At 42.4% G+C, this 27229-nt stretch overlaps 1 protein-coding gene across 2 annotated transcripts in view; it reads right to left on the minus strand.

The window, feature by feature from the left end:
• Nucleotides 1-16443: 16443 nt before the first annotated feature.
• Nucleotides 16444-27229, minus strand: part of LOC130164489 (RAS guanyl-releasing protein 2-like) — a 38385-nt gene continuing 27599 nt past the window's right edge. For both annotated transcript variants that reach the window (XM_056369257.1, XM_056369256.1), the window contains exons 14-17: nucleotides 23984-24020; nucleotides 20753-20911; nucleotides 19740-19802; nucleotides 16444-18114 (exon numbers count right to left, since the gene is read on the minus strand). In XM_056369257.1, coding sequence (XP_056225232.1) covers nucleotides 19744-19802; nucleotides 20753-20911; nucleotides 23984-24020 — 255 coding nt within the window. In that variant the 3' untranslated portion in view covers nucleotides 16444-18114; nucleotides 19740-19743. The remainder of the gene's footprint in view (nucleotides 18115-19739; nucleotides 19803-20752; nucleotides 20912-23983; nucleotides 24021-27229) is intronic.

Genomic DNA, 27229 nt, shown 5'->3' on the forward strand with positions numbered 1-27229 from the left:
GCAGGATGCAAAATGTCACCTGGCTGACTTCACTCTAGCCTTGTGTCTCTGTCCGCGCAGCAGGAGGGACTGGGCTGAGCGATGAAAGGTGAAGAAGAAGTGAACAAGTGTTCTTGGTGGGTTTTCTTATTTTTTTTTTTTTTTATGTCTGTGAGCAGTGATTTCGCTCTCGTGCTCAGAGTACAGTACTCTCCAGAGGCCAGGTCTGTGTTTCTCCCTCAGCTTTGGTTCTTTTAAAAGCCTGTATTTGAATTTAGAAGGAGTGAAAGAGAGGTGGAGGGGAGCACCTGCTAGGGGCTGATGGGAGCAGACAGAGAGTGCAGGGGTTACTGTCAGACAGAGAGCCTCTCTCCTCTGCTTATCTCAAATTCTCTCTCTGTCTGATCACGAATTATAGCCCTGACTCAACTCCAGCAAAGAGGAGAAAAAGCCAAACCCCTTCAGCCATCTTCATTGCTTATACCCCTTCTTCTCTCCTCCTCTTTCCTCGCTCTCTCTCTCTTTCCAGCCATCCGACTCGGGGCGGCTATAGCTGGCCTTTAAAAAGGCAAACTTGTAATCTGATAATTAACAATCTGCTAAATTTCTCAAAAGGAAAACAGTCATGAGAAATGTCTGCCTCATGCCTGTGAGAAGGATGACCTTTTGCTGAGGCTGGAATGGCAGGCGAGGCGAGGCGACTCACTTAGAAGCATTTAATTAGCTCTGCTCACGGCTGTGTGCGCTGCCAATGGACAGAGGAGGGAGGACAAGATGGAGGAGAGGAGGAGGAGGAGGAGGAGAGATTGTCGAGAAGGGATGGGGAAGGAAAAACATTCAAATTCCAGATATCTCTTATTTAGTGCTTGTTTTCGATCTTTAAACAACGATATTGAAGGTGGAAGAGGAGAAGGGGGGGGGGGGGGCGGTAATGATTAGCCTTGGCTGGGTTGTGCGATATTTTCTGTTTTTCATGTTGTTGTTATTGTTGACTGTGAGGGGAGTTGTCCGTCATAGCCTGGAGTCAAGGCTCTGAGGTCATGAGGCACACCTTTTTAAAGTATGAGTGAAAAAGGGATCAAGACTCTCAGGACTGTTTCTGTCCTATTCTTCTGTGTTTGCTCTTTGCAGGCCTCTAACCTCAGCAGCTGTATGGGAACATATCAGCCCTTTGGCATCTTCACCCCCCCCCCCGTATGTCACTGCTCATCTCCTATAAATGCAACAAAGCAGTCATACACTCTCTCTCTCATTTTTAGGAGCCATTTTTCATTCTCTATACTACACACTCACATATTATAGCATATTTTGTCTGAGATTTCTACACGTCGAAATCATTCCATTTCCTGCAATATAATTCTGCAATATTACAATGTGCCCCTTAAAGGTGCACCCCATCCTTTGCACTCATAATATAGTGCAGTGGCAGTGTGCACACCTGTAGCTGTGGTTTCCCTGCTACCTCCTCCTAGCCCTGTCTCATCAGCATCACTGGGCTGACTCTGACTCAGTTCTGGGGCTGCAGAAGAAGAAGAACGGGAACAACACGTATAAATGTTAACATTTAATATTTTCATTGTTTGCATGAGCTGCCTGTTAATAACACACAAAGCAAAATATCCAGCTAATACACGCATAAAGTAGTAGCTAGCTTTAGCCTACTAGCCACTAGCCACAGTCTGCGACTGCCAGTGCTGGAGGTATATTGTTTTCCAGTCCATCATGTCCATGGATACGTATGTCCGTCCAATTTTCATGGACACAATATCTCAGTAACGCCTTGACAGAACTTCTTCAAATTTCAAAATTTATTAGGACTAAAGGATGAGCTCATTAGACTTTGGTCGGCAAAGGTCAAGGTCACGGTGACCTCACAAAACATGATTTTGGCCATGTGAACACCTTTCTTCTTTACTGCTGCTGTCATTGCTTCCAAACCAGCGTGAACAGTGAACCCTCCCAATTACCACCCCCCTACTGTTACTGCTGAAGTGTTAGTCGATGAACCCCGTGTCTCTATTCTGCTCTTTATATATACTTTACATCCTGTACCTATTAGTCTTTGCACTGTAATGACACAGTTTCCCCAACTGGGATCATTTAACTTTTTTTTTTTTTTTATTTATTTTTTGCTTCGCTGTATTATTGCTTTATCACACAAAATATGGAAATGTGTTCCTTAAATCAAACAGCGCACAGTGTCATAATGTCAAATGCAAACTGAAAACTCACTGTGATTTATTGGCATAGAAAAGGAATAACGTATCTCAGAAATCCATAAACAGAACAGCCAGAGGAAACGAATGTCAAGTCAATTCAACAAAGTCAATAAAGCATCATTATTCCACCTCATTTCAAGCGCACGTAGACAAACGGTGAGTGAGATATTAGCACCGGCGTTCCCAGAAGCAGTCAGAGCTAATGCACTTAGAGGGTTAATCACTGCATTTGTATGCAAATATGTATTTAAGTGTGTCTGCCCTTATGGGAGGGTTTAATGAAGGAATTGGGCACAGGCAGTAGGTGACATTCAGCACCTGCGTAACCTCGGCGGATAGCTTCCCTGACGCTATTTGTGAATGTTAATTGCTTTTCGGCTGCCGCCACCCCCACAGTCCCCACCTGTCCCTCAGTCCCGTACAACAGGGGACCCCTCTCGTCCTTTAAGCCGAAGCTGTTGTTTAAAATAGAGAAAACCCTCCAAGGAATGAGATTTGTTGTGTTGGAGCATCACGCCAAAACTGACGCCTGTAGAATGATAATAAATATATATATATATATATATATATGGAGACTGAGCATATATATATATATAAACTACAAACTTCAATTATCAGAGGTCTGACCTGTTTGGCTGTGTACCTGTTGGAGAGGATGGTGTGAAATCTTTCCTTTTCTTCCACCAGCGTGTATGAAGAAAATGCAGTGTATCATTTGCATATCCAGTTGAAGAGAAAGCTAATCCATGCAAATATAATGAATGAAAAGAACCTAGCATAAGACAAAAGAAAACCCGGTCTCTATATTATTAATTTTCCCAATTCTTTCTCATCCACAAGTACAGACAACAACAAACAACGAGAGAGAGAGAGAGAGAGAGAGAGAGAGAGAGAGAGAGAGAGAGAGAGAGAGAGAGAGAGAGAGAGAGAGAGAGAGAGAGAGAGAGAGAGAGAGAGAGAGAGAGAGAGAGAGAGAGAGAGAGAGAGAGAGAGAGAGAGAGAGAGAGAGGAGAGAGAGAGAGAGAGAGAGAGAGAGAGAAGAGAGAGAGAGAGAGAGAGAGAGAGAGAGAGAGAGAGAGAGAGAGAGGGGTGATGATGATAGAGATCTTTCCATTTCTGACAGGGAGCTTTGAATTGAGGTAATCCACAGAACTGTGAAAATTAAAACCGCATCTGTTAAAAAAATGCAAATAGACCTTTTGATTCCGCTGCAGAAGGAAATTTGCCCAATCAAAAGATTAGCACCAATAGTTATGGATTATGTTTCACTTTTATGCTCAGTCTCCACGTTCCCCATCTCTTTTTATACTGTTCCTCTCTCTCTCTCTCTCTCCATCCAGATTTTAGTCAGGATATTACAATCTTACTGAGGCGGCGGTGGGGGGTGGATGGATACAGACATAGAGAGAATGAGAATTTGATACAGGCTCTGAAATCTACCTGTGATCTAAATTTGGCCTATATAACAGTGACAATCCATAAGCACTTTCCTCAGCCTATTAGCAGGGATCAACGTGGCAAAATGAAATATTTAACATGGTAAATCAGGACTCAACATCTCGTTCCTATGGCGTGAGGCTCAATCAGCATCTATATTTGTCACAGTCGCCATTTGCTCGTGAATAAATAATGCTTCAATCCTGGCTGCGACGATTGGTTGAAAGTGACACTAAACATTTATGAATGCCGTGAATCTGTGTTAAAACGCCAACCATTTAGTCTGGAGTGGTGTTTAATGGGCTTCGTTAAGTGGACAACATTGCTGCAAGTCTGTTTCATGGCTATCACCTGCTGCAGCTAACAACCTCTCTTATTTTAATTTTGCAGGCCCCCCTCCTAGCTAGCGATATTCAAGCAAAAGCCATATAAAAGCTAACAACAGGGCATTGATTTTCCTTGTGTGTTTGTCTCTGTGTGTGTGTGTGTGTGTGTGTGTGGTCGTATCTGATACATCAATCTCATTAAATGGGAAGCTTAGGGTGGAGGCCTCAATGAAAGACGTAAATTCAAACTGTCTCTCGCACAAAATAATGCAGCGCAGTGAATACCAATGTCTGCACTGTGCAATTATTTGACCCCATTAAAGCAGTAAACCTAAACAGTAGTAAACAGAGAAGAGCGGAGGCGGGAAGTGGAAAGTCAATTTATCTCCAAACATCAAGCTTAACAATGTGAAGAGCTGAGAAGTTTGTGTGTGTGTGTGTGTGTGTGTGTGTGTGTGTGTGTGTGTGTGTGTGTGTGTTTGCAGGAAGCGGCAAGTTGTCGCCGTGGCACAGTGACATTAGAAAGAAAGGGCAAAGGGATCACGGGGATCAGTGTGTGTGTTCATTTGTGTGTGTGCATGTGCGGATGTGAATGTGAAAACATTGTCCTGACACAACCCCTTTCGCACATTATTGAGCCCAGAGAGGTACTGTATGTAGCTCCAGTGGGTTGTCAGGCAAGATACAGCTCACAACAAAGGAAGGTTAGAAGAGGGGATGGGGGGGCGGGGGGGGGGGGACTTGTAGTTAGTTAGGGAAACAGTCAATAACATTTGTGAATAATGGGGTGAATGTGATTTAACAGCATTTGTGGACAGTTTTTAGACGTATATATTTTTACTTTAAACTCACCTTGAAGCTTCTAAAACAGCATCAGCACCCGATCACACCAGGAAGTGGCACAGGTGGTAGAAGACTTGGTGATGTAATGGCTACTTGCAGGACATGGGTACCATTGGTTGTGGTTGTGGTTTGCTTCCCGGCAAAATGGATGCAAAGGGTAAACGCAGCTATTGACTTTGCTCCATTTTGGACTCTCTGGTTCAGCACTTTCAAGACGGTTTGCAATTAGTAAATGGTTTGAATTCACAGGTAAAAGGTAACCATGAGCAAATTCACTGGTTGCAGCAACTGATTTCTGTAAGGAATTTCACTTATATAGATGTTCCTGTGACCACGCTATTAGACCACCATGTGACTTAATGTCGCCATTAAAACTATTCAAACCAATTTGTCTGAAGCTAAATAATAAATGAGTTGTGTTGCATAGCCGAAATGAATGGTCATGACATGAACTTATAATGACGATACACTTTTCCCTTCAGCCTAAACACAGCATGTGTCTCTGGTTCTCTTAAAGGGACAGCGCTCTCCTCTTAAAGGGTAAGTACAGCAGATTTTCTTTCTCCACATGCAATTAGACATTCAAATAAGTAATATTTTGTTTTTTTTTTAATAGGTGCAGTGAGAGAGAGACAGGAAAGTCAGGAAGAGAGAGAGGGAATGACGTGCAGCAAAAGGCCATGGGTCAGGACTCAACCCATGTGATTCACGCTCAACCAGGTGAGCCACCGATGCGCCCCTGATTAGAAATATTTTAACCACAAAATAATCATAATATGAATTTAAACAAAAAGCTTCCACAGAGTAAATTAACTAAACTGGACACAGTTATATCAAAAATCAACATGAAATGCTAAGTAGCTGTTTTGTTGCATGTCAGACTGAAAGCCAGATGCACTGTGGCACTGCAATGGAAAGAGGAAAAAAAAACACATTTAAGCAGAGACATGTCATCAACTTGCGTCATCCATCTGTCATCTCTGATGGTTTGAAAGAGTATGACAACAATAAACAAGGTCTCACTAAAGAGTCCTGTGCACCCGAAAACCTCAAAAGAAGGGGAGACGAGGGTAAAGCTAGCTACAGCCAGGGAAGGGAGGGCGACATGAAATGCAGATTTTGGGAAGCGTGTTTGATGTGAACTAATTTTTAGCACTAGCGCTGCATCACACTATAGCTCACCGGTATATTTTGCATCATTTCATGTTGTCGGTCGGCTGTATCGACCACAGATTTCACCTACGTTTTTCCAGGGTTTGTGAGCCTTGGGTCCTTGCATCTCAGTAATAAGTCATCAGTGGAAGCAGAGGCAATAAGGCGAATAAATGAATGTGACCGACACAAAATGATTAAATTGCACAAGATTTGTTTTGTCAACGAGGAACCGTAATATACTCTTTGAGCTTTGATGCATAACTTTTGGAACAGTCTGCCTTGTCCACCCAGCCCAGAAATCCTTACTTATTTCCATTACAAGCAAACTGGGCAATTAGTATGCTTTTTTTCACTATGTGATCATCAGCTATGCGAACAAATCAGGGAGCTAATATGTTATTTTCCTCCCTGCGTGTTTCTAAAATCCCACAGGTTGGGTTGTAAAATCTGAATCTGCACCTGACTACATGGCTTCATCACCGTCCTCTCTCTCTCTTTCTCTCTCTCTCTCCTTCCCTCCCCCCATGTTTCCGCTGATTGTGGAGGACAAGCGCGTCACAGCACTCATAAGCCTTTTTAATCAGCGTGAGAGATTGCCCACATATCTGTTAACTCTGTCACTAATGGCTATTCTTCCTCATTAGGGAATGCTATCCGCTCCTCTCCCTCCGCCACGTGCAAGGCGTGATCAATTCCTCTATCATTTAGGACCAGATCAATCTCACATCCCCTCTTCCTTTTTAAACTTCAATATCTCCCCCTTCCATCATGATGCATTACAGCATCTAATTAGTCACATAGCCTGGGGAGTGGAACTGGAGCAGGGGAACAGGTCTTTACATTCAAGGTGGGCTTCTTCCGTATAGATAAGTCTTCATTAAAATAAAGAATCCCATATACCCACACAAAGTATAAAGGACATATAGTGAGAGAAAGTGTCTGAAAAATGTCAAGAAAATTCTTGGATATTAACAGATTGTGAGATTCCGTGTTACATCAGTTATGTCGCAATGTGTTTTACTAACATTTCTTTCGCGTTCTCCCTTAACGTACATCACATTAGTGGTGGTTACTTCTTATACTGTTTATCAGTATGCATTTGACAAACCCCAGAAAAAACACAAATTTTTTTCTTTCTTGGATGCATTGGCATATTTGCTGCATGCGCATCATTGCTGTAAGCTATTGCATTTGAGTCCACTGAGGATACGGTCAGTACACATGGACGTATCTGCTGCTTCTACACTGCAAAAAATTTGAATGAACTTTTTGTCCCAATTGCAAAACTCTGCAAAAATGGTGAGATTATTTCACCTTTCAAGTATAAATGGACTCAAATGAGATTTTCTGTTGCAAATGTCTGTCTTGTTTTGAACCCCCCCCCCCTCCAATGACAATCAAGTTGATGGTACAAGACATTGCATGAGCAAAATAATCAGTCAACGCAATGACTGTGTATTTCCACCTTGACCTGCAGTGAACCAATGACAGTCTCATAACAACAGATTTAGACAGTCATGGTTTCATACGTCACAAACCTAAGGAACCAATCCTCTCACCTTGTGGGGACGAGGGGCGGGGCTAAATACAATGTGCTTCCAGCCCCATTCAGAGGTTTTTTTTTTTTTTTTTTTTTACTTTTTCATGTGGGAAAGCCATGCTGAACAAAATATTTTTTGCATACTATAAAAACATATTTGGAAGGGAACTTACACTCATTCGCACTGGAAACAACAGAAATTGCACAGGCTTGTATCAAAGAAACCCCCCAAACAACAAAATGGGTCAAGATATTCAGGGCTCAAAAGCTGCTGAGTTGATATTATTACAGTTTTAAAGTGGATGTTCCCTTTAAGAGATAGATAAAGTCGTATGGTTTGGGTAGAGGTGAATGAAAGTATATGGATGGGCAGGTTTTTAGTGCGGCCATTTGAGAGCCATTGTTTCCTCTGCATTTAGCTGTGTTATGAGGTCAGTGCAGCTATGAAAGCTTTAGAGACACATAACACACATATAAAACCTGAGTGTAAAGTCTTGTAGCGCTACAACAAAGAGAACTCTGTACTGTAAGAAAGCCACTGTAAGTAAGAACAAAGCGAGTGAGCAAAGAATAAGAAGATGTACTGAAAGGTTGTGTTTTGTTTTTTTTTTATTCAGGAGGTGATGCCAGTTTCATTTGGAATGATAATTATACATACTGTTTTGATGATGGTTTAATCAAACTGATGTGATTAAACTTTCTCTCTTACAGCGCAGAATCTATTAACTGGCAGCACAAGGTTAAAAAACAATACTCGACTTTATGATATGAAATACGCGGGGCACAGTTCTTTGAAATATTACACCTGATAAGGGTGGATTTAATTACTATGTGTATTTCATAGCCAACGCACAACGTTGCTGATTTGACTACAAAGGTGGCAGCTTTTACCAGATGAACAGCAAGCAATTTATTTTTATTTTTTTCCCCTTCAATTTTTTGGAATTACGTTATTGGTTTAACCCCCTAACCTTCAGAGGGAGAGGACTGCAGGTTAGCAAAAGGTGTTGCTACCTCTCTGCCACGCTGCCTCTCCATCCTGCTGTTGTGTAGAGAGAGAGGTGAAGAAAGAGGACAGAGGGAGGTATTATTTATTAATAGTCAGTCTCCCCAAAGCTCTGTAAAACATCCTGTTGAGCTCCCTGAGGTAAGCGCACAGCTTCAAAGCAATTAAAACGGAGACTATAAGAATGGGATGAGATCAGAAGAAAAATGGAGAGGTAGAAAGAGAGAGAGAGAGAGGCCTGACCAGCCACAAGGCCACTGGGTTTGGCTGGCTGCGCAGTCACATACTGTACAGTCAGCTTTCATGCCTTGTAGGACAGGGGACCCTGAACAGAATCAGCTCCCCAGGTCAGGGAGTCCCTTGTCTGGGTTTCAAGCCTTGGAGACAAGCTCAAACCTCTCTGGAGGATGATGCAACTATAATTAAGTGAGGGTAGTGATCCTCTGCCTTTCTGTCCCAAAAGTTGCAGATGAAAGGCCCAGGAAAGAAAGAAAGGTGAAAGTCTTCTTTAATATCTAGTCTAATTCTCTGTGACGGTAACTTCCTGTCAGACCTTTCACACTCTGGGAAGATGTTTAAATCAGGTGGCTTGGAGATACCACACTGCCCTCAGGTGTAAATGTGAGGTTAAAGGATTATCTACTTCATGTTTACCCTGTGATGGACTGTTAACCCCTGCAGGGTGTTTACCTGCCCATTGCTGCATGCGCTCCAGACTCCACATAAGAATGATTGGTGTAACAAAAACAGATCCCAACAACATGTTGGCCAAATTTGCCCCAAGTAAGCCACTAGCTATGGGTCCTCGCTGTATCTCCAGCGTCTGACTTCACACTGTATCCAAAGCCATTCTACTCATAAACCATAAACCTCATAAACCAGCATGAAGCAAGGTTATGCCTATATCCATCAGCAAGTGCTGTTAGGCATCATAAAAGAAAAGCTTAAGTGGTCTTTAATAAAGGCAGGTTTTACATGCCTCTCAGGCATTTTCACATAAAAACCCAAAAGGTTTTGGCGAGTCATTCTCTCTTATGGGCTTGTAAAGCCTTAGCATCCTCCTCTAACCGCAATGACACTGTGAATGTTTCAAGATGAGGTTTTCTGTGCCTCCAAGAGCCTCATAACCCTTGCATAATTGCCCTAAGATGATGCTCTGTCATAGTATCCTCAGTTGCCCCTGCATTTCCTTTCCACTCCTCTCTTGTCACTCCACATCTTATGATTATATTTGTCGTGAGCTTGATTTGATCAGAGGGGAAAAAAACAGGAGAAAGAGTAGGATCTGTGAATAACTTATGAGTGCTGCCTCTTCGAAATTGAGGCATTATGATACGTATATTAGTTCCACTGCTATGCCACTCTGTGCCCCATCGTCAAGGTGGGTTACGCAACTGAAAAGGCTGAGACAAAGCAACTATTTTGGGCAGTGAAGCTGTCTTTTCCTCAGAGGCATGAAGGAGGAGGTGCCTTGCCTCCAGGACAAAAAGAAAAGAAAAAGACAAAAAAGAAACCAACAAAACAAAAAACTGAAGTAGCAGAGGAATTGGCAACCACATTTGCACAGGAGACATTAAAGAAAACAAATTGTAACTGGAGGGGGGGGACTGAGTACATCCATTTTCCAGGTCCAGGTCTCTGCAGTAAGGTAGCCTAGAAATCCTCCTCCCACATCCTCCAGCACTTCTTTGGGGATCCCATGGGTCTCCCAAGCCAGACAGGATATGTAATCCCTCCGGTGTGCTCTGAGTCTGCCCCAGGTCTCCCAATTGCCTGCCTATACTTCCACAGCTAGGCATTCAAGAGAAAGCCAAAACTGGCAGCAGTCTTTTTACAAGCGCTTTCCAGACATCCCTAAGGGTGAGCCGAGACGCCCTGTGTTAGGAGGCTCGTTTTGATCTTCTCTGTTTTTGTCCTCGACCGCAACCTTGAACTGGCTTTTAAAACCAAGACAGCCCAGCAATTTCCAGATCTCGTCCATCACTGTCCTACAAAGATTAACTACCTCCAATGACCTCTGCCAGAAAGATAGGCCAAAATTTCCACCAAGACCTCCAGTCCAGCTGGACGGCTCCTTCATCCAGCAGGTTTCGGTGGAGTTGGCCACCAGGTACAAAGACGGACCGTCTGGCTCCAGCTCTGAGTAGCTCTGGCCAGAAGATATCATGATACTGAGAGATGTGGTTCAACTTATTTATAATACACTCTTCTGCAGTCTACTTAAGAAGCAGAGGCATGTTCTGATTTCACTTCATATGTTTGGGGTCCACCAATATACACTATGCATAATTCAGAAACAAATTCTAATCCAGGACTAAATTTAGTTTCCACTGGGGTTTTATTTAAATAAGTGGACAGCATGCTTCTCTGAGATGTCTACATATCTGGATAGTTGTTGGCGCATGACCATCCCTTTGGCACTCATGAGTATCAAGTACTAATGAGTAGCAAAGGGATGGTCAAGGGAACTGTGTGAAAAACTGCTGTCGAATTACTCGTTTGCCATTTAGCCAAAACTAAGATTTTAAATATTTTGTCACCCTTTGAGAGAAAAGCTCTCTAGTGTGTTTTTTTTTTTGTATATGCTGTATCTGTGGATTCATTCATTCGCCATACTGTTTATCCTTTCAGGGTTGCGGCAGGGCTAGAACCAATCCCAGCTGGTGTTGGGCGAGGGCGAGGTACACCCTGGACAGGTCGCCAGTCTATCACAAGGCTGACATTTAGAGACAAACAACCATTCACGCTCAGATTTACACCTTTGGGCAATCTAGAGTCGCCAATGACCCTCACCTGCATGTCTTTGGACTGTGGGAGGAAGCCCCTGAGGCGAACGTGCAAACTCCACACAAAAATGCAGGTTCAAACCCAGTACCTTCTTGCTGTGAGGCGACAATGCTAACCACTGCACTGTCCTGCAATTAATAGAAGTGGATCCTTGTATTAGTTGAAATAATACAGTTACCATTACATTCACTCAAAAGGTACCAAAGATAAATGGTAGATAGATGGTAGGTAAATACTAAAAGTGTCTAATTCATGTCTTCCAGTCATAAATCAGCTGCGTGACCTCCAAGTATAAGCACACATAAGAAAATTAATAAATGAATGAAGGACATAAAATCAGGGGATTAATGAGGCGCTCTGGACTGAAAGTAGACTATCTGATGCATTCAGTGATGAAATACAGTATAACTCACCTTTGAGAGGGATGATACAGTGGCCCTGCCTTTAGAGAAAGCTCTGTATTGCAGTCATTTATGCATGCACACTTTTATAGCCAGCCATATCTGTGCCTTCATGAATACCTCAAAGCTGGGATGTTATATGCACCAAAGCAGAGGTTTTGATCTTTAAAAAAAATAAATAAATAAATAAAAAAAAGCCAGACAGGGACATTAAAGTACACACAGGGAAACTTGTTGTCTTTCTTTTTTTCATTGAACTCTTGACGGTGGCGACCTGGCCACGCAGGTTGTACATAGATAAGTCTGAGGCGCATTGCTATCGCTGATGCCCGGGTCACAGTATACGATCTACAGGTCCATCAGTCAAAACACACTAGCTTGCTGCTGAGTCCCCCCCACCCCCCACCCTCTGTCCTGCAGCTTCAGGAATATTAAATATGCGCGCCGTTCCCACTGCAGATGCAGTGCCATTGATTTTGTGTCAATCCTGAGGCCGCAGTAACTTGATTTGGTATCAGTGAAGGCTAAATGAGAATTCTCCAAGCAGGAAAGGAGGAGGAGGAGGAGAAGAGGTTGGGGGGGGGGCTGGATTCTCATTCTGATTATCTTCATTTTTTTTTTTTTGCAAGTTGGGTAATATTTATCAAGAAGAATTTCTGTGCCCGAGCTTCACAAAGTGCCTCTATTTGTCTTGTCACCTCCTTCTTAGACTGGCTTCTCAAGGCATTTAGAAAAGTTTGACCTTGGTTATCATCTCTTGTTCTCCTTAATTCAGAAAGTCATTTAAAAGCCTTGGAGACTTGACACTGCAGTACTCAACCTGACGATAGATGTGCTTTCTTTCATTTTTTTTTTTTTTATTGCTGCACGGTAGAGCTAACAGGTCCGGGCTACATCCCACTGGGTTTCTTTGGCATAAGTAAAATTTTCTTAAAGCAATATTCATCATAACTGATTCTACTCTAATGAGGATTCCAACCCCCTACAGTGCCGAGAGCTTCACCAGAGTCAGCAATGAGCTTAATGCAATTAAGGCTGCGGCTCCTTCGACTTTGTGGGAGACTGTTTGCCCAGCTGCTTCTTAAATGTGGACAAAGCCAGATAAGCAGGGCTCGAGTGCTGGGGGCATTTTCACTGGAGCCTATTTGACTTGTTTTACTTGCCATCAACTTTGTTTATCCAGCTGAATTCAAAGAATATGTTCCTTTTTTTTTTTTTTTTTAAAAAGGGCGACTGTATTTTTTTTTTTCAGGACAAAAAAAATGATAAAATGATCAAAACACCAGCTGAGAATCTGCAAGAAAAGTGTTGTAGCTGTAGTGATATTGTAGGATCTTCCTCAGGTTGTCGGTGTGTGTGTGTGTGTGTGTGTGTGTGTGTGTTTGTGTGTGTGTGTGTGTGTGTGTGTGTGTGAGTGTGTAGGCAAAAGAGACACTGTAAGAGCACTGCCAGCTTATGAAAAACAAGCATGAAGCAACATTTGATTTGATTTACAAAGTGTATCTGCTTGTGCGCACACATAGGTTTGATTTTATGGGAAGTAAGATATAAACGAGAATTGTGCCGCTGTTATCTGCATTGTGATGCTGCATTGTGATTCACCATACACCCTGACAGTGGCTCTGTGTTTTTTTGTTTTTTTTTGTTTTGCCACATCACTGGCAGCGTTCCCACCTTCCTCACAGGAGCTCTTCCTCGTTGCACGCGCTCCATTCAGCAGCTCAACAGTGCCACCAAGTGGTAAGCAAACCGCCATGCCCCCCGCATCACTCTCTACCCCTCTCTCTCTCTCTCTCTCTCTCCCTCACTTTAAACATGAGGTTAACAGCTCCAGATGCTTGCAGTCGGCGCACCACAAGGGGGATGGCATTGCAGATGCAGGTGTCATGGTGGGTTCAAAAAGATGAGCAGACGTCAGGCGGTCGCAGAGCTTGGCCGCGGTCCCAGTTTTTGATGAGCGGACATCAAATCAATAATCTGTTCATTAGCCTTACAAGAGGAAATCTAAGAGTGATCTCCTGTTCAAACAAATCAACACCGCATGCTGTTACTCATTATGCCAAATCCTTTCCTCCATCCATGAAAACCTTTCATGTGTATCAATAGCTGCTAAAAAGGCCTACCTGCCAATATCTGTGACAAAAATAGCCTATCAGGGTGCTATACATGCATGGCAATCTCCCTCTAATTGCACAGGACTACGGACCTTTAGCAACTGTAGGGGGGGGGGGGCAAAATGACATCTTAGCCTTGAATGTGTTTCAAGCATCAGGCCCTCAAATCTTTCCTTTCCTCGCAATCAAGGTCGCAGTGTGAGCGCTAACAATGTGTGAGGTTATTTCCCTCCTGCGTTCATTACTATGTAATTAGCTGCGGTGCTATTCAATTTCCCTCATTTCAGACTTTTCAGATCCATATCACTCAGGCTGCCGGCTAAATAGCTGAGCTGCTAGGAGGGCTTTTCTATGGCCAAATGGGAGGTATCAATCACCGGGCTAAAAGAGACGTTCAATGCTGTTATAGGGTGATGACCACACACATTTTAAGGGCGCAGGAGTCGTACAGGCTCTGGAGGAACAGTAGTGGAGGTGATATTTCAAAGAGGATATTGCATTAGAGTGTCAGGTTTACGACATGGCTCCTGCTTCTTCTTTTTTTTCTATCAAGCGTTATCAAGGCAAAGACACAAATCTGGACATTTCAAAATTGATTTTATTGTTCGCAGGGACATTGCAGATCCTGTCACCTCTCAACGACAACGACAAGGCTCTTTGTTTGATTCTACCTCCTGGTCCATTCTGAGTGGAGTCTGCACACGCATCCTGTCCTTTTGTGGATTTCTTTTTGTGCTTCATAAATGTCAGCTCAATTGAAACAAACAAACAAAAAATAGATAGATTTTCTTTTGTCTATTTATCAATGATGGACCTGGTGTTTCCCTGCAGCCACAGGAAATGTATGAATCACAGTTGCAGAATCGTGCGGTTGACGCCGAATGCATCCACGTGTGTGTGACCGAGGTCGATAGGCCGCGATATGAACACATCACCTCTGCAGTTCATCAGCTCACTGTTAGCCGACACTGTCCCACATGAGAGCGTTTAGCGGTATCATAGCACTGAATGAGATATGAGCCAACTCAAAGGCTGGATATAGCCGGATCAATGTCCTCCTATTGAATAGAACATACAGGGTGGGGAGTCAAGCAATCAGAGGCCCAGGCTGACTTCATCTCTGAGAGTAATTAGATGTGGCATCGACTCCAAGGCTCTTTCGGGACTGGTTATTAATGTCTACAGTGGAACGCTAGAGGACACTGGATCATGGTCACATGAGGGATGGTGGAGGTGTGAGGTGGTGGTGGTTGTAGAATCGATTTCAACATCTGGATGAGTCTGCTTTGGGAGTGGAGGTGGTTCAAGATATTTTTTACTTTTCAATGCTGTATTGTGAAATTTATCTTCTGTTGGAAAGGTTGGAGCTTGTAAATGTGTTGCATCAGTAAGTTACAATGTGATGTGGACTATAGTGGTAACATTCTAAGAGACTATTTCTTATATTTCTTTATGGCTCAGCGACAGCAACGGCCGTAGCCGCATTTTGGTCAAAGGTCATGAAGACCTCACAAAATGCGATTTTTGGCCTGAATTTCTTCAAATTTGGAATGAACTGATTAGATTTCGGTTGTCAAAGGTCATGGTCAGCACAAAACGGTCAAGACTTCACACAGCAATTATGACATCATTTCACACAAAGGTTCATATTTTATATGACTCTGGATAAACAGGGATGTAATCTGAAACTGGTGTCGGAGGCAGACAACCACTTGATAAGATTGTGTACCAGTGTCCCCCCACCTGAAGAGATTTTTGCTTTTAGATGTTTTATTACAGAACGTGTCTGAAACCCACGACCAAAATAGTCCTACATTCTGTCATTGTGTTATGCCATATACTTATAGATGGAGTTATAGTGAAAACAAATTATTTTTTTATTCCCCTCAAGAACCACTGCTAGTTCCACTTTGAGAACCACTGGTTCCCTGAATTGCCCCCAATGCATCGTGTGTGTGTGTGTGTGTGTGTGTGTGTGTGTGTGTGTGTGTGTGTGTGTGTGTGTGTGTGTGTGTGTGTGTGTGTGTGTGTGTGTGTGTGTGTGTGTGTGTGTGTGATAGCAAAAACACTTGTAGTGTAAAGCATTTGAGTGGTTGATAAGACTAGAAAAGCACTATCTAAGTGCAGTCCATTTACCATTTCACGCCTGCCACAGTGTTGGCATTCTTTGTCTTATGTTACATTCAACTGAACTATTCTGACTTTTGCTTTAACCGCAGGGACAGATTCAGGCTGTACAGCAATTACATTATCACTGTTGTTAAGTGAGCCTTATCTCCAAAATGTCACCTTTCCGGGAAGTGAGCGAAATGGCTTTGATTGTGATAGCTGTAATTCACAGTTTTCCAGAGAGAGTTGTTCTTTCATGTTAATTCTTAAAGTTAAAACAAGAAAATTGCTAAAATTGCCAAGCCTTCACCAGAGATTACCGCTATGAATAGTAATGGATATAAAAATTTAAAGTTATTTTAGATCAAAGCAGCTGAAAAAAACATCTGTGTGAATATACCTTTGATTCATTAGGCAAAAGTGAAAAAAAAGCTCAATTCCCATTTCACAAAGACAAGACAAAACCTTGTTTTTTTTTTTTTTCAGTAACATTCTTATTAGTCACAGAAATTCTTAACCAGAGCACATATTAGAAAGATGCATTTAATACTGAGGAATCATCTGGGAACCACAGGAAGTAGCATGACATCAGTCTGAAAGATTCATTTACAGAAGAGCAACAAACATCCTTTGTCAGGCAGGGAGTGAAACAGAAGGACCGGCAGCTATTTAGCTATTTATACAGAAAAATAAATACCAGCAAAGTGATGAGTTTCATTCAATGACAATCCAGCAGTTAACAATATGGCACTCGAAGTCTGAATTCATCTCCGCACAGGCACAAAGCAACAGAAACATTTCCTCGGTCTGGAATTTCAAGACTTCATGTTTCCTAAATAAATGATGACTTGGCATGCAACGTAAAAGAAAGAAAAAAAAAAGAAGAAGAAGAAGAAGAAATCCTCAGTCTGGCTGGAGAATAGAGCTGTGGAGAGAGAAACATGCAGGATAGAAACAGCAAAATACAACTTGCATCAAAAGAGATTCTCAGGGAAATGTTTTTTTATAAGATGCTGCTGTCAAATGAAAAACCTCATTACTCCAGTTTTTTTTTTTTTTTTTTTTTTTTTGGTATTATTCTTTTGATTGTTGTGTTTCAAGTGACAGTCTAAGAACATCAAACCTAACAGAGGGATCAGTGGGAAGTTATCCAGCTCCCTGCTCTCTGCTGTCAATGTACAGCGTCTGTTGGAAAAAGACGGGGTTCTTCATCTGACAGCAGCCGCTTCTGCTACATTCACAGTACTGCAAGAGGATAGATCACCTATCAGTGCACTGGTATACAAGACAGAACTGTATACAGATAAAAACATCACAACAGCAACAGCTATAGGACAGTTACTGATATTCAGGAAAACATGACAAAAGAAATAAAACATTGATCAAAGTCCACCCTAATTATAACTGTCCGCACTGTCATTTCAGCTGTTTCTTTTGTTGGAGAAGTGGTTATGCTTTTGTCGCTCCACGTTTCAGACGGGCACCGCAAATCGACAATACTTTATCTGACATCTGAAATTGGCCCATTGAAATGTATTTCAAAACAAGATGGTAAACAATAAAAAGCAGAGATTCTCAGATAAAGGAGACAGTAGCTTAGTCTGGGTGGCAGGTTTTACATTCTTGGCAATAACAGCACCTCTATTATGTTGCTTCTTTTTTTTTTTGTTTGTTTGTTTGTTTGTTTTTTTTTAAAGGAAAATGTAGACAGGCATTCCAATCTGCAGCAAAGTGTGCTCAAATTATAAACTCCACTGACTTTAGCATTCCACCAAGAAAATACAATTTTGTGGATTTTTTTTTTTTCTAATTTTTTTTTTTTTTTAGAATATATAGTAAGATTTTACAGTAACACTTGGCCGACATCAATCAATCAATCAAAATGTAGAGATTCGACATAGAAATCATACAAAGACATTCCATTCACATTGGTCATCACATTCATGTGTGGTGTGGAGTGGAGTTGCTGTTGCAGTGTGCGTCCACTGTGTGGCACCGTGTAGGTATCCTGGCTTGTGTTCAGTGCAATTTCTCCTCATATGAGGAGGTGCAGTAAAACTGACATACTGTAGCACATTCCGCGTCTGTCTCCCAACAGTCGCTCATTTGGCTTCTTGCACACCGACCGTGGGAGGGATTCTAAAATAGCAAGCTGGAGACTGGCCTGTGCATCAGAACCACACTTCAGTTCAAGGCTCCTGCAAGGATTTGGCACACAATGACTGATACATCTAGTGATACAGGTTTCAGTCCTCAAGGAAAATAGACACATGAAAACACATCAGCATTGTGTATAACTGTATACTAATAGTGTCTCTCGCAGGGCTGAACCACCGACTGTCGGTGATTCAGAATGGGACAAAGAATGGCTTGAGGTGGCAATTAGCATCTTGTAGAGGGTGCCTGTTTCAAAATACAGTTCATATTATCCACCCTAATAACATTTCTGTTTAATCAAATTGCCACAAACTAACAACTCATTCTTGCTCCAGGGCCCACAAGCACGGCCTCTTGTATTCTCACCAGCCGTAACAGCAGGGCTGGTATTTTTTTTCACCTTGTTAGTCTCTCTGTGTGTGTGTGTGTGTGTGTGTGTGTGTGTGTGTGTGTGTGTGTGTCAGTCATCGTGGCAATATGTGGTTATGGAGACACCCGCTGCGGTGGGAACTACCACCGAGATGGTTTTAAGTACTTTGGCATGTGTTTGTATGTCTGTTGACGAATGTTGTCACCGCCTTAGCAACTGTGAAAGATACAGTCATAAAACTTTACAGGTGTGTAGATGACATCAGAATCAAAGGCTGAGTTCAAAGTACTGAGTAGTTATATAATGATGTTGTAAAAACTGCTGAGTCGTCATGGGTCGGAACATCAGCATGCTGTAGTTTGACCTGCTTTGTTGCTCAGTTGGTCATTTGCCAAGTCATGCGTTGGCCTTAAAAGAGAACTCTGGGATTTTTGAACCTTATCTTCCCATGTAGATGGGGCGTAAATGATTAATAGGGGCAGAAATCTTTGCATTTGGTCCACTAATGAGCAAGAATGGTTTAACTGTAAAACAGCTGCTGCAGTGTAATAAACAGGGCGTCAGAGTACATCCCCTAAAAGTTTTTGCCACTGACAAATCCATAATGTCCAGACACTACTATTCATTTTTACCTCTTCAAGCCTGTAAACATGATTCAAATCACACAAACTGAGAAGAGAAAATTGTTCTCGATATTTTGATACTACTTTGATACTTACATGCAGCCATGTAAGTAGGCATTACATCAAGATATTTCCTGAGCAGCTTCACTTTATCACTTCATGTAAATAGTCCAATATTAAAGGAATAGCGGGGGAAGAGATACTCCAGCTCTGTCCAAAGCTCATTATTCATGTGCCAGGCCCAGAGTTATGTGTCTCTGCATTCTCATCCTAACTATACATTCCTGATCCTTAACAGCTAACGCTAACTCCACCATGATGACAATTAACTGCATGTTTATTTTAGGGGATGTTAAGATGTAGATCTTCTAACATCAGCGGCTTTAATAGAACAAACTGTATCACAGCCGCAAGTAATGCATCATTATTAAAATGATTATAGGAGGTAGCTATAATGAAAATGTATAATCCACAGTCAAGTGTTTCATGTTTTCAATACTGCTAACATCCAGAGCAAGAGTCGAGAGTTAAGTCAACCCTGTGTAGGACACCAGGAGTCATTCTGGGTAAAATGATCAACTCAACTTAAAATCAATTAGGAACGCTGAAGGTGAGGACACACCGAAACATGTCAGTAACATCCACAGTGTACAGGAGCGATAATCTCTCTCACCTGGTTATAGGTGCACGTCGAACACTCCCTCCTCCACTGTCTCTATATCCTCTTCAGCAATTACTGATGGGAACAGAGAGGGTGAGGGTGAAGAAAGGAGAAATAGACTTATCAAACAAATGGAAATGCAAAACACAGACCGAAAGCTAATGAAACGTGTGGCCTCCGTCTGTTTGCCCTTCACCAATTCATTTCGCGTGGAAGCTATTGTTTAGTCCACACCGGTGAAGCAAGTTCACACTGATACGCATACAGAGCCAGGCAGGGCACCACTTGTGCTAATTTCGGATGAAAACACGGCATCTATGAGTCACTGGCCTCGCCGCGCGCTGGACCAATCACATTTCCATTGCAAATTACACTCTATTGTTTGAGAATATCTTCCCGAATGTCAGCGCGCCATATGCTCGGAGGGAGACAAAAGCACCCCTTCAAAAAGTGGAGGTGTTGTAGTGGTGACAAGAAGTGCTGCAAACATGTGAGAGAAATTCCTCTGAGCTACACTTTTTCTGAGAGGATGACTACATTAGACTGTGTTTTGGAAAAGAAAACAGTGTTTTTCAGCTGGTGTTTCTGCATATCTAAGGATTGCGAGGGTGTTTCTTGTGTTAATTTGTCTTAGCTAGCATCAAGATCAAACTATTTTATGCTGCATTTACATCATAAGGAAGAAACAGAGAAGAAATACCATTCATCAGTCGTTAAGTCTCAAGACAATAAATTTTACATTTAGATGTCACCATAAAGAACATAACTGAATCTGAGGCCTGTACTACGAAGCAGGCCACTGGTATTATTCCTGAGTATAAGGAATTATAAATAAAATGTTGTGATCTAAATCTTAAAATGTCATGAGAGGAGAAAGCAACTCGTGTAATTTGTTGTAAAACAAGATCTCCAATATACTCAAGTGTTTGTGTATTCTCCTATGACTTCAGCGCAGCAATCTCTGCCAAGCCAATGCAAATGAAAGTTTTTTTGGTTTTAGTTTAAAAAGCAGAGCCCCCCCTCACCTGTGTTCTGCAGGCTGGGTGGAGTGTTGGCAGGTGGAGGGAAGCTATAGGACCTGGCCTGGAGAGCCGGTGGAGTCTCGTGGCTGATGCTCTTGGTCCTCTTCCGGCACTCGACGGCCAGGCGGCTCCGGCAGGCCTTGTGGCAGTTCACCCCGCAGGCTGACCCCAGAGCATCCATGTGGTGGGAGAAGGATGGCGGCAGGGAGAGGTTCCGGGAGAGGAGGAGAGGGCGGCGGGGTCGTCGGAGGAGAGGGAGGGAGAGTCGTCGAGAGAGGAGGCGAGAGGGTAAGAGGGGAGGGAAAGGCCAAGAAGAGTGAGGGGAGGACGGGGAGGTGGGTGGAGAGAGAGGGAGAGGGTCAGACAGAGGGATGGGTGCAAACAGAAACATCGGGGCGAACGGAAGAGCTAGGGGCGACGGGATCGTGCTTGTACACGCCATGCAGACGCACGAACACTGGCACACACACACAGTGAGGGCGACGGTGCCCGACAACAACTCTGTCAACGAGGGGGGGTCTAAGAGGAGAGGAGCGACGGGTCATCCAGCAACACAGCGAGAAAAACATGTGAGTCAAAGAACCTCAATAGACACACACACACACACACACACACACATCTTACTAGTGTTGTCACGATAACAAAAAATTCACTTTCCCTTGACACCACTTCAAAAGATTATTTTCAATATTAAAATTTGACTTCCAACAAAGGTGATTTAAGCTAATTAAATTCCATGACATTACCACCTATTGACAGTTTAATACGCTACTTAAAAAAGACAAAATTCTTTTTTTCTTTCCGCCAGGAAGTGTGTTACCCTCCTCTCCCTTAGAGGTCAAGTACCCAGCTTCATTCTTGATGAACTTGTCTACCTTGAAATGCTCAGTGCCATTTAAAAAAAACCTCCCTTTTGTTCAACTTCACTGCACTTTTCTCTCTTGGATTGTTGCTCTGTGCTCGCTCGCTGTAGCATTCAGTGCCTAGTTGGCCATTAAATATGAAGCTACAGCCAGTTAGCATTTGGAAGACTGGAAGGTGAGTGGATGTCAATTCTCTGTATGCTAGTATTCATGTTCAATGGACGATTATGAAAATGATATTGGTCATCTCACCCAACTGTCAGCAAGACAGTGGATAAGAATATTTCCAAAACAATATTGAGATATTCCTTTAAAGAGAGGGACAAAGACAGGAGCACTTGTTGCTGTCATATCATAGCCATATTGTGTTGATATGTAAGATGCAAGTAGCACAGACAGCAACAGATGTGTTTCCACACGGGGATTGAGAAAAGTGATGAGCCCAGCTGGGACGCACTTGTATAATGCTCACTTTTTTGTGTCCCCTGGAAACACTAACGTTGTCGTTTGTGCTACTTGCAGCTGCTACTACCTGCTTGTGTTGTGTGTTATTTGCAGCACATTGTGTGTCAAAATTGACGATGTTTTCTGAATTTGCCTGTGTTTTCTTAAGTTGCAGCGCGTTGAGCTCTTAGGGCCACCGTAGAATACTGGTATAGTGACAGCACTGCACCCATTAAAAAACACTGAGATGCCTCTCATACCTATGTCTAAATATCTGAAGTCTAGCTACACACACACACACACACACACACACACACACACACACACACACACACACACAAACAAACACTCACACTCCCACATTCAGAGTCCTCAACAGGGGTGATTCATTTCAATTATGTCCCTGCCGCTCTGTCTACCTCCCTGAGCACAGGCTAACAATGGTGATGGGGATGAATGGCTGTGGGGCTCTTTCATTGACTTCCTCTGGACTCATTAATGCACTGGAACACTCACACACTCCCAGTCATCAGACACTCCTTCTGAGTGGAGAAAAGATGGGTGAGTGTCGGGATTTTTGTGGGTGCAAGTGAATTCTGTGTGTACACGTAGTGCTAAGTCATGCATGAATCTGTTTTGTGTGTGTCTGCTTGTGTTCGCTCTGTTCACCTCCCTGCCATTGTCTCCTCCTTTTGTCTCAACAGCAGTAATCATGTGGCCATGTTTGTATTTTATAAATTGAATTACCTTCGGAGCATTGTGTATAAAAGCTAAAATTCTTCTATTCTATTCTTTGTAAGACTTCACCACTTCGAATAGAATATGTCTTGCTAATTAAGAAATTAGGCAGCGATCAGAGAGGCCTTTTCTTTTTAACTTTCAAACACAAGATGCAGGGTGCTGTGAACGGTTGCTAGTAACACACCGCAGGACCTCAAAGGCCCCAAGGAGCATTAATTACTCTAGTTGCTATGCAACTCCAATGTTTGATGATAACTTGCAAGCTTTTCAATAAGCGTTAGTGTTAGCCAACCTGAGATGAACCTGAATGAATGAGGAAGCAGTTAATATAGAGAATAAGAATGGACCAGAGAGAGCTGGTAATTGAAATGCTTGTTTTCTTTCAGGAAGAGGTGAATACATTACATCCTCTGACACACAAACACACACGTTTCTCAGACTCTCATAGACATTGAAAGGTTAAGGTGCAACCCGGCCCCCCATCTTGTGCTATAGATGTAAACTACTAACTTCTCCCATTCATGAGGCCGAGCTGTAATCAATCACTTCCTGAAAGACTCCACCAGATAGAAACTTGTATGATTTGGCATCATTTTCAAAGTCCTAGCTTGACATCTGGATGGAAACATATGTAGTGCAAATTTGTCAGAGTGCTGAATGTCTTGCAGATCATGACTACTTCATTTCTAGCATCAGCACAAACCAGCAGTGGCACATCCAGGGAGGGAGAGGGAGGAAGCTACTGTAAGTGTGTGTGTTTTTGAAGATAATGACCATGAGAGGGTGGGAGGTGCTGGAGGTTGTGTGTAAGTACATTTGTGTTGTGTAGTGAACAAAGCCTTGTGTGTGGATATATATATATATACAGTAGCTATAGGAAGCTATAGGAAGCTACTGTAAGTGTGTGTGTATATATGTATATATATGTATATATATATATATATATATATATATATATATATATATATATATGCCATTGTTTCTGTATTGATTACATTTACTCAGCACTTTAACTCTGTGCATCTTTAACTACAGAGGATGTGTGTGTGTGTGAGAGAATGTATGTGTGATGACTGGGGACTGGAGGCGTCAAAAAGAATAACTCATTTTTTGAAGGCTGTACTCATCTGGGTGGAACATGCACATCTGTGCAGCAGATGTGGAACTAAAAGAATTGCTCTCTTACCTTTACACTTGTAGCCTTGTTTATAGAAGCCCCAGATCTACAAAAAGACAGAAAGACAGAAAAGAGCAGTGAGGTTGTGTTAATTAAGATGCGTTTTCATTTTGTTTCCACTGGTCATGGTGATGCAATTATTGCAGCATTTTGAAATGAAAAATTCACAGCTGAGTCATAGGTCAACAACAGGTCATTACAGGAATTCAAATACTCCACACACAGTAAGTTATGTTATGTCACTTTCTTTGTCTTTGTCTTGCTGCACCAAATTAAAAAAAAAAGGAACAAAGCAAAACAGAAGATTTGTATCATTTTTCTAATTGAAATGACAAATTTTAAGACGATTTAGTCTGTTAACTACAAATGTCATATACTTAACTATTAAACATGCCATATAATGTTTAATTACTTTCTTACTTCCCATATTAGTCATTAGTTTCTGTTCATTTCACTAAAGTGTGACTGTAGAGACTTACAATCCATCATGTTTAACTTTATTCTATGTCAATAAGTTAAAGATAATTTACAATGTAATGTGGTGATATGGGATTTTGTTTGTGTAGGAACTCTCCATCATTTTTAGCGCTGGCTGCCTAAACACAGCTTTTAAAAAAAACAAAAAAGGCGCATATAAACTGTAAAACCAAACAACTCTGACACTGTTAGATATCTCCAGTAGGTTTCAAGTCTGGGTCTGTGGTGAACAGGAATGAAATATAGGAAATTAGTCTCAAAAAACGTATGCTTTGGCAGTAAAGAGAAAGTACACACAATCAGCAGTTAATGGGCTAAAACATGTTAAAACAGCCATGTAGCTCACATCTTGATTTACCCCATTGATGCCAAGGAAGTGCAGGAAAAAAAGCAAATGAAGAAAGGAGCACAGAGAGAGATGTAGGGCAAGTGTGACAGAGAGAGAGAGGGGAAGAAAGGGGGAGAGAGAGAGAGAGAGAGGAGGTTGGCGGGACAGAAGGGACAGAGGGGGTGGAGGGGGACCGAGATCAAGCGGGACGCAGGGAGCGCACAGACAGTGGGGGAACAATGACATGAAAGAGCAGAGCTGGAGATCACACACAGCACTGGCACATCTGAGGAGGCACAAAATATCCTGACCTCTTCACACACACACACACGCACACAAACACACCAAAGACGCACACACAAACCTACATGCATGCATGCAAACACATACACCAGCAGAGGCACATATAGACACAAACAAAGACACACACACACACACACACACACGGACGCAGTGGGAAACCGTGAGCACAGTCGGAGGTTCTACAACAAAGAGAAGTTGGGTACGAGCAGAACATCTAAACACAACTATCATCACAGGTCTGCCTACACTGACTGACCTTTACTGACTCTGACACAATGCACTACAAACAAGAGCTGCAAACACTGACTTGTTACTTTCCTTTGACACTTGTGCTGCTGGCTTTTTAGAGAACAGCTACTTTTACACATGTAATGTTAAGGCTGCACTCTGTGAGACATGCTTTTATTTGTGGAATCGTTTCCTGAAGTCTCACATCAGCTGTCAATGCTTATTGAAAAGTAAGTGTGTATTTACTTACTGTTTAACTACTATAGGTAGTACTGATGCAATATTGGATGTTTCCTTATCCTAAAGAGGAGATTTCAGATAAGGGTAAAAAAAACTTTTTAATTGAATGGAAAGTCAGCTCTTGAGTAAAGACCTTGTGTTCTTTGTGAAACAAAAAACTGTCTCTAAACCAAATGACTTCTATGTTTTCCTACCAGACATCACATTCTGTTCCTGCTCTCCCGAGCCGCTTCAGACAGGCAGACAAACAGAGTGAGGAGAGTTTCCATTCGCCATTAGCTACATTCACATCAACATTTTTAGCATTCAGCTTGAAGGTTGTCTGCCGTGCCCTAATGTGTTTCGCCTGTGTTCATTTAGCCCTTGCCTCCCTTCTGTATTTAAGTCTCTGTCTTCCACTTGTCTTTGTCAGTTCATCTGTGGAGTTTCTCTTGTGCTCCCGTGATTGTTCCTGAGTTTCGTCATTTCTATGACCTTGGTTTGGATTTTCAGAGTTAAGTTTTTTTCCTCCCTAAACTTCACTTTTTCACCTATTTCCTGTAAGCTTCTGGACTTTTGTGTTAATTAAAGTTCCTTCTTTCCACCTACCCTTTTGTTGTCTGCGTTTTCAGTCCAACTTTCCCTGACACCTGACAGATGTTGTACTGATTATCGGCACGGCTGTGATTCGGTCGTAGGTACAAGGCTGCAGGCAGATCACCGAACACTGATATTCAGTACAACATCAGTCCCTCTCGTGTTGATATTGCTTAAATATTACGTTGCAGTTTGACAGTGTATTTTGTTGTGACTATTTCTTGTATGGCAAACAGTGACTTCCTGGAGTCTTTTGGTCACCAATGAGGTTGCCAGGAGAACCAACAGGGACAGGCCGCCGTCTCCTGGGCAGACTGCAGCTTCATCCTTAGCGGACACATACATAAGAGAGCGATTGCATCGATCTTCTCATCTAACTCTCAGCAACAAAGCAGGTAAGTCTTAAAAATGTTGAACTATTCCTTTAACTGCTGTAATGAGCTAACAGAGGAGAAAGTCATCGCTGTCACTGAAGTGTAAAGCCTCCATCCTCCAGTGCATGACTCCAACAGGACCGAACAGATCCAGCGCAGAAACACATGTTGCTGACATGATGCTGACTTGACTAATAGACGGTGCCATCGTCTATAACCAATTATCAACTTGATGAGTTCAACATGTGATCTCAGAGCTTCTGATTAAGTCTCATGCAGCGTGCGTCTTCAACTTGTGTGGACACCGAAGGAGGAAAACTGCTGCCAAGAGAACAGACACGTCCCTCGTGTTTAGCTGAAGTTACAGGGACTGGAAACAGATTTGTTTGGACACACCCCTCTCCACTGCCAAAGCCTGCGAGCCGGCAGGATAAGGTCACCCAAACATGTCCATGTCAGGTTTGTTTACAACATGCTGGCTCGCAACCTAAAACGCAACAGATTCCTTAATGGCAAGCTCACGGCAGTTTGGAGCGAGGAAATCACCCAGTAGGTGCGATCCCAGAAAAGAATAATATATGAACCCGATTTTGTTGCTTTATTATTGGACAGATTGCCTTGACAACCCCGGAGAGAGACTCATATTCCTAGTAAGAAAACATTTAAAAGCTCTAATTGGCTGATTCTCAGTGAAGTAGAGCCTTTGTCACCCCAGAAGTAAAAAATAAG

This window comes from Seriola aureovittata, chromosome 23 (assembly GCF_021018895.1).
Source record: "Seriola aureovittata isolate HTS-2021-v1 ecotype China chromosome 23, ASM2101889v1, whole genome shotgun sequence".
Lineage (NCBI taxonomy): Eukaryota > Metazoa > Chordata > Actinopteri > Carangiformes > Carangidae > Seriola > Seriola aureovittata.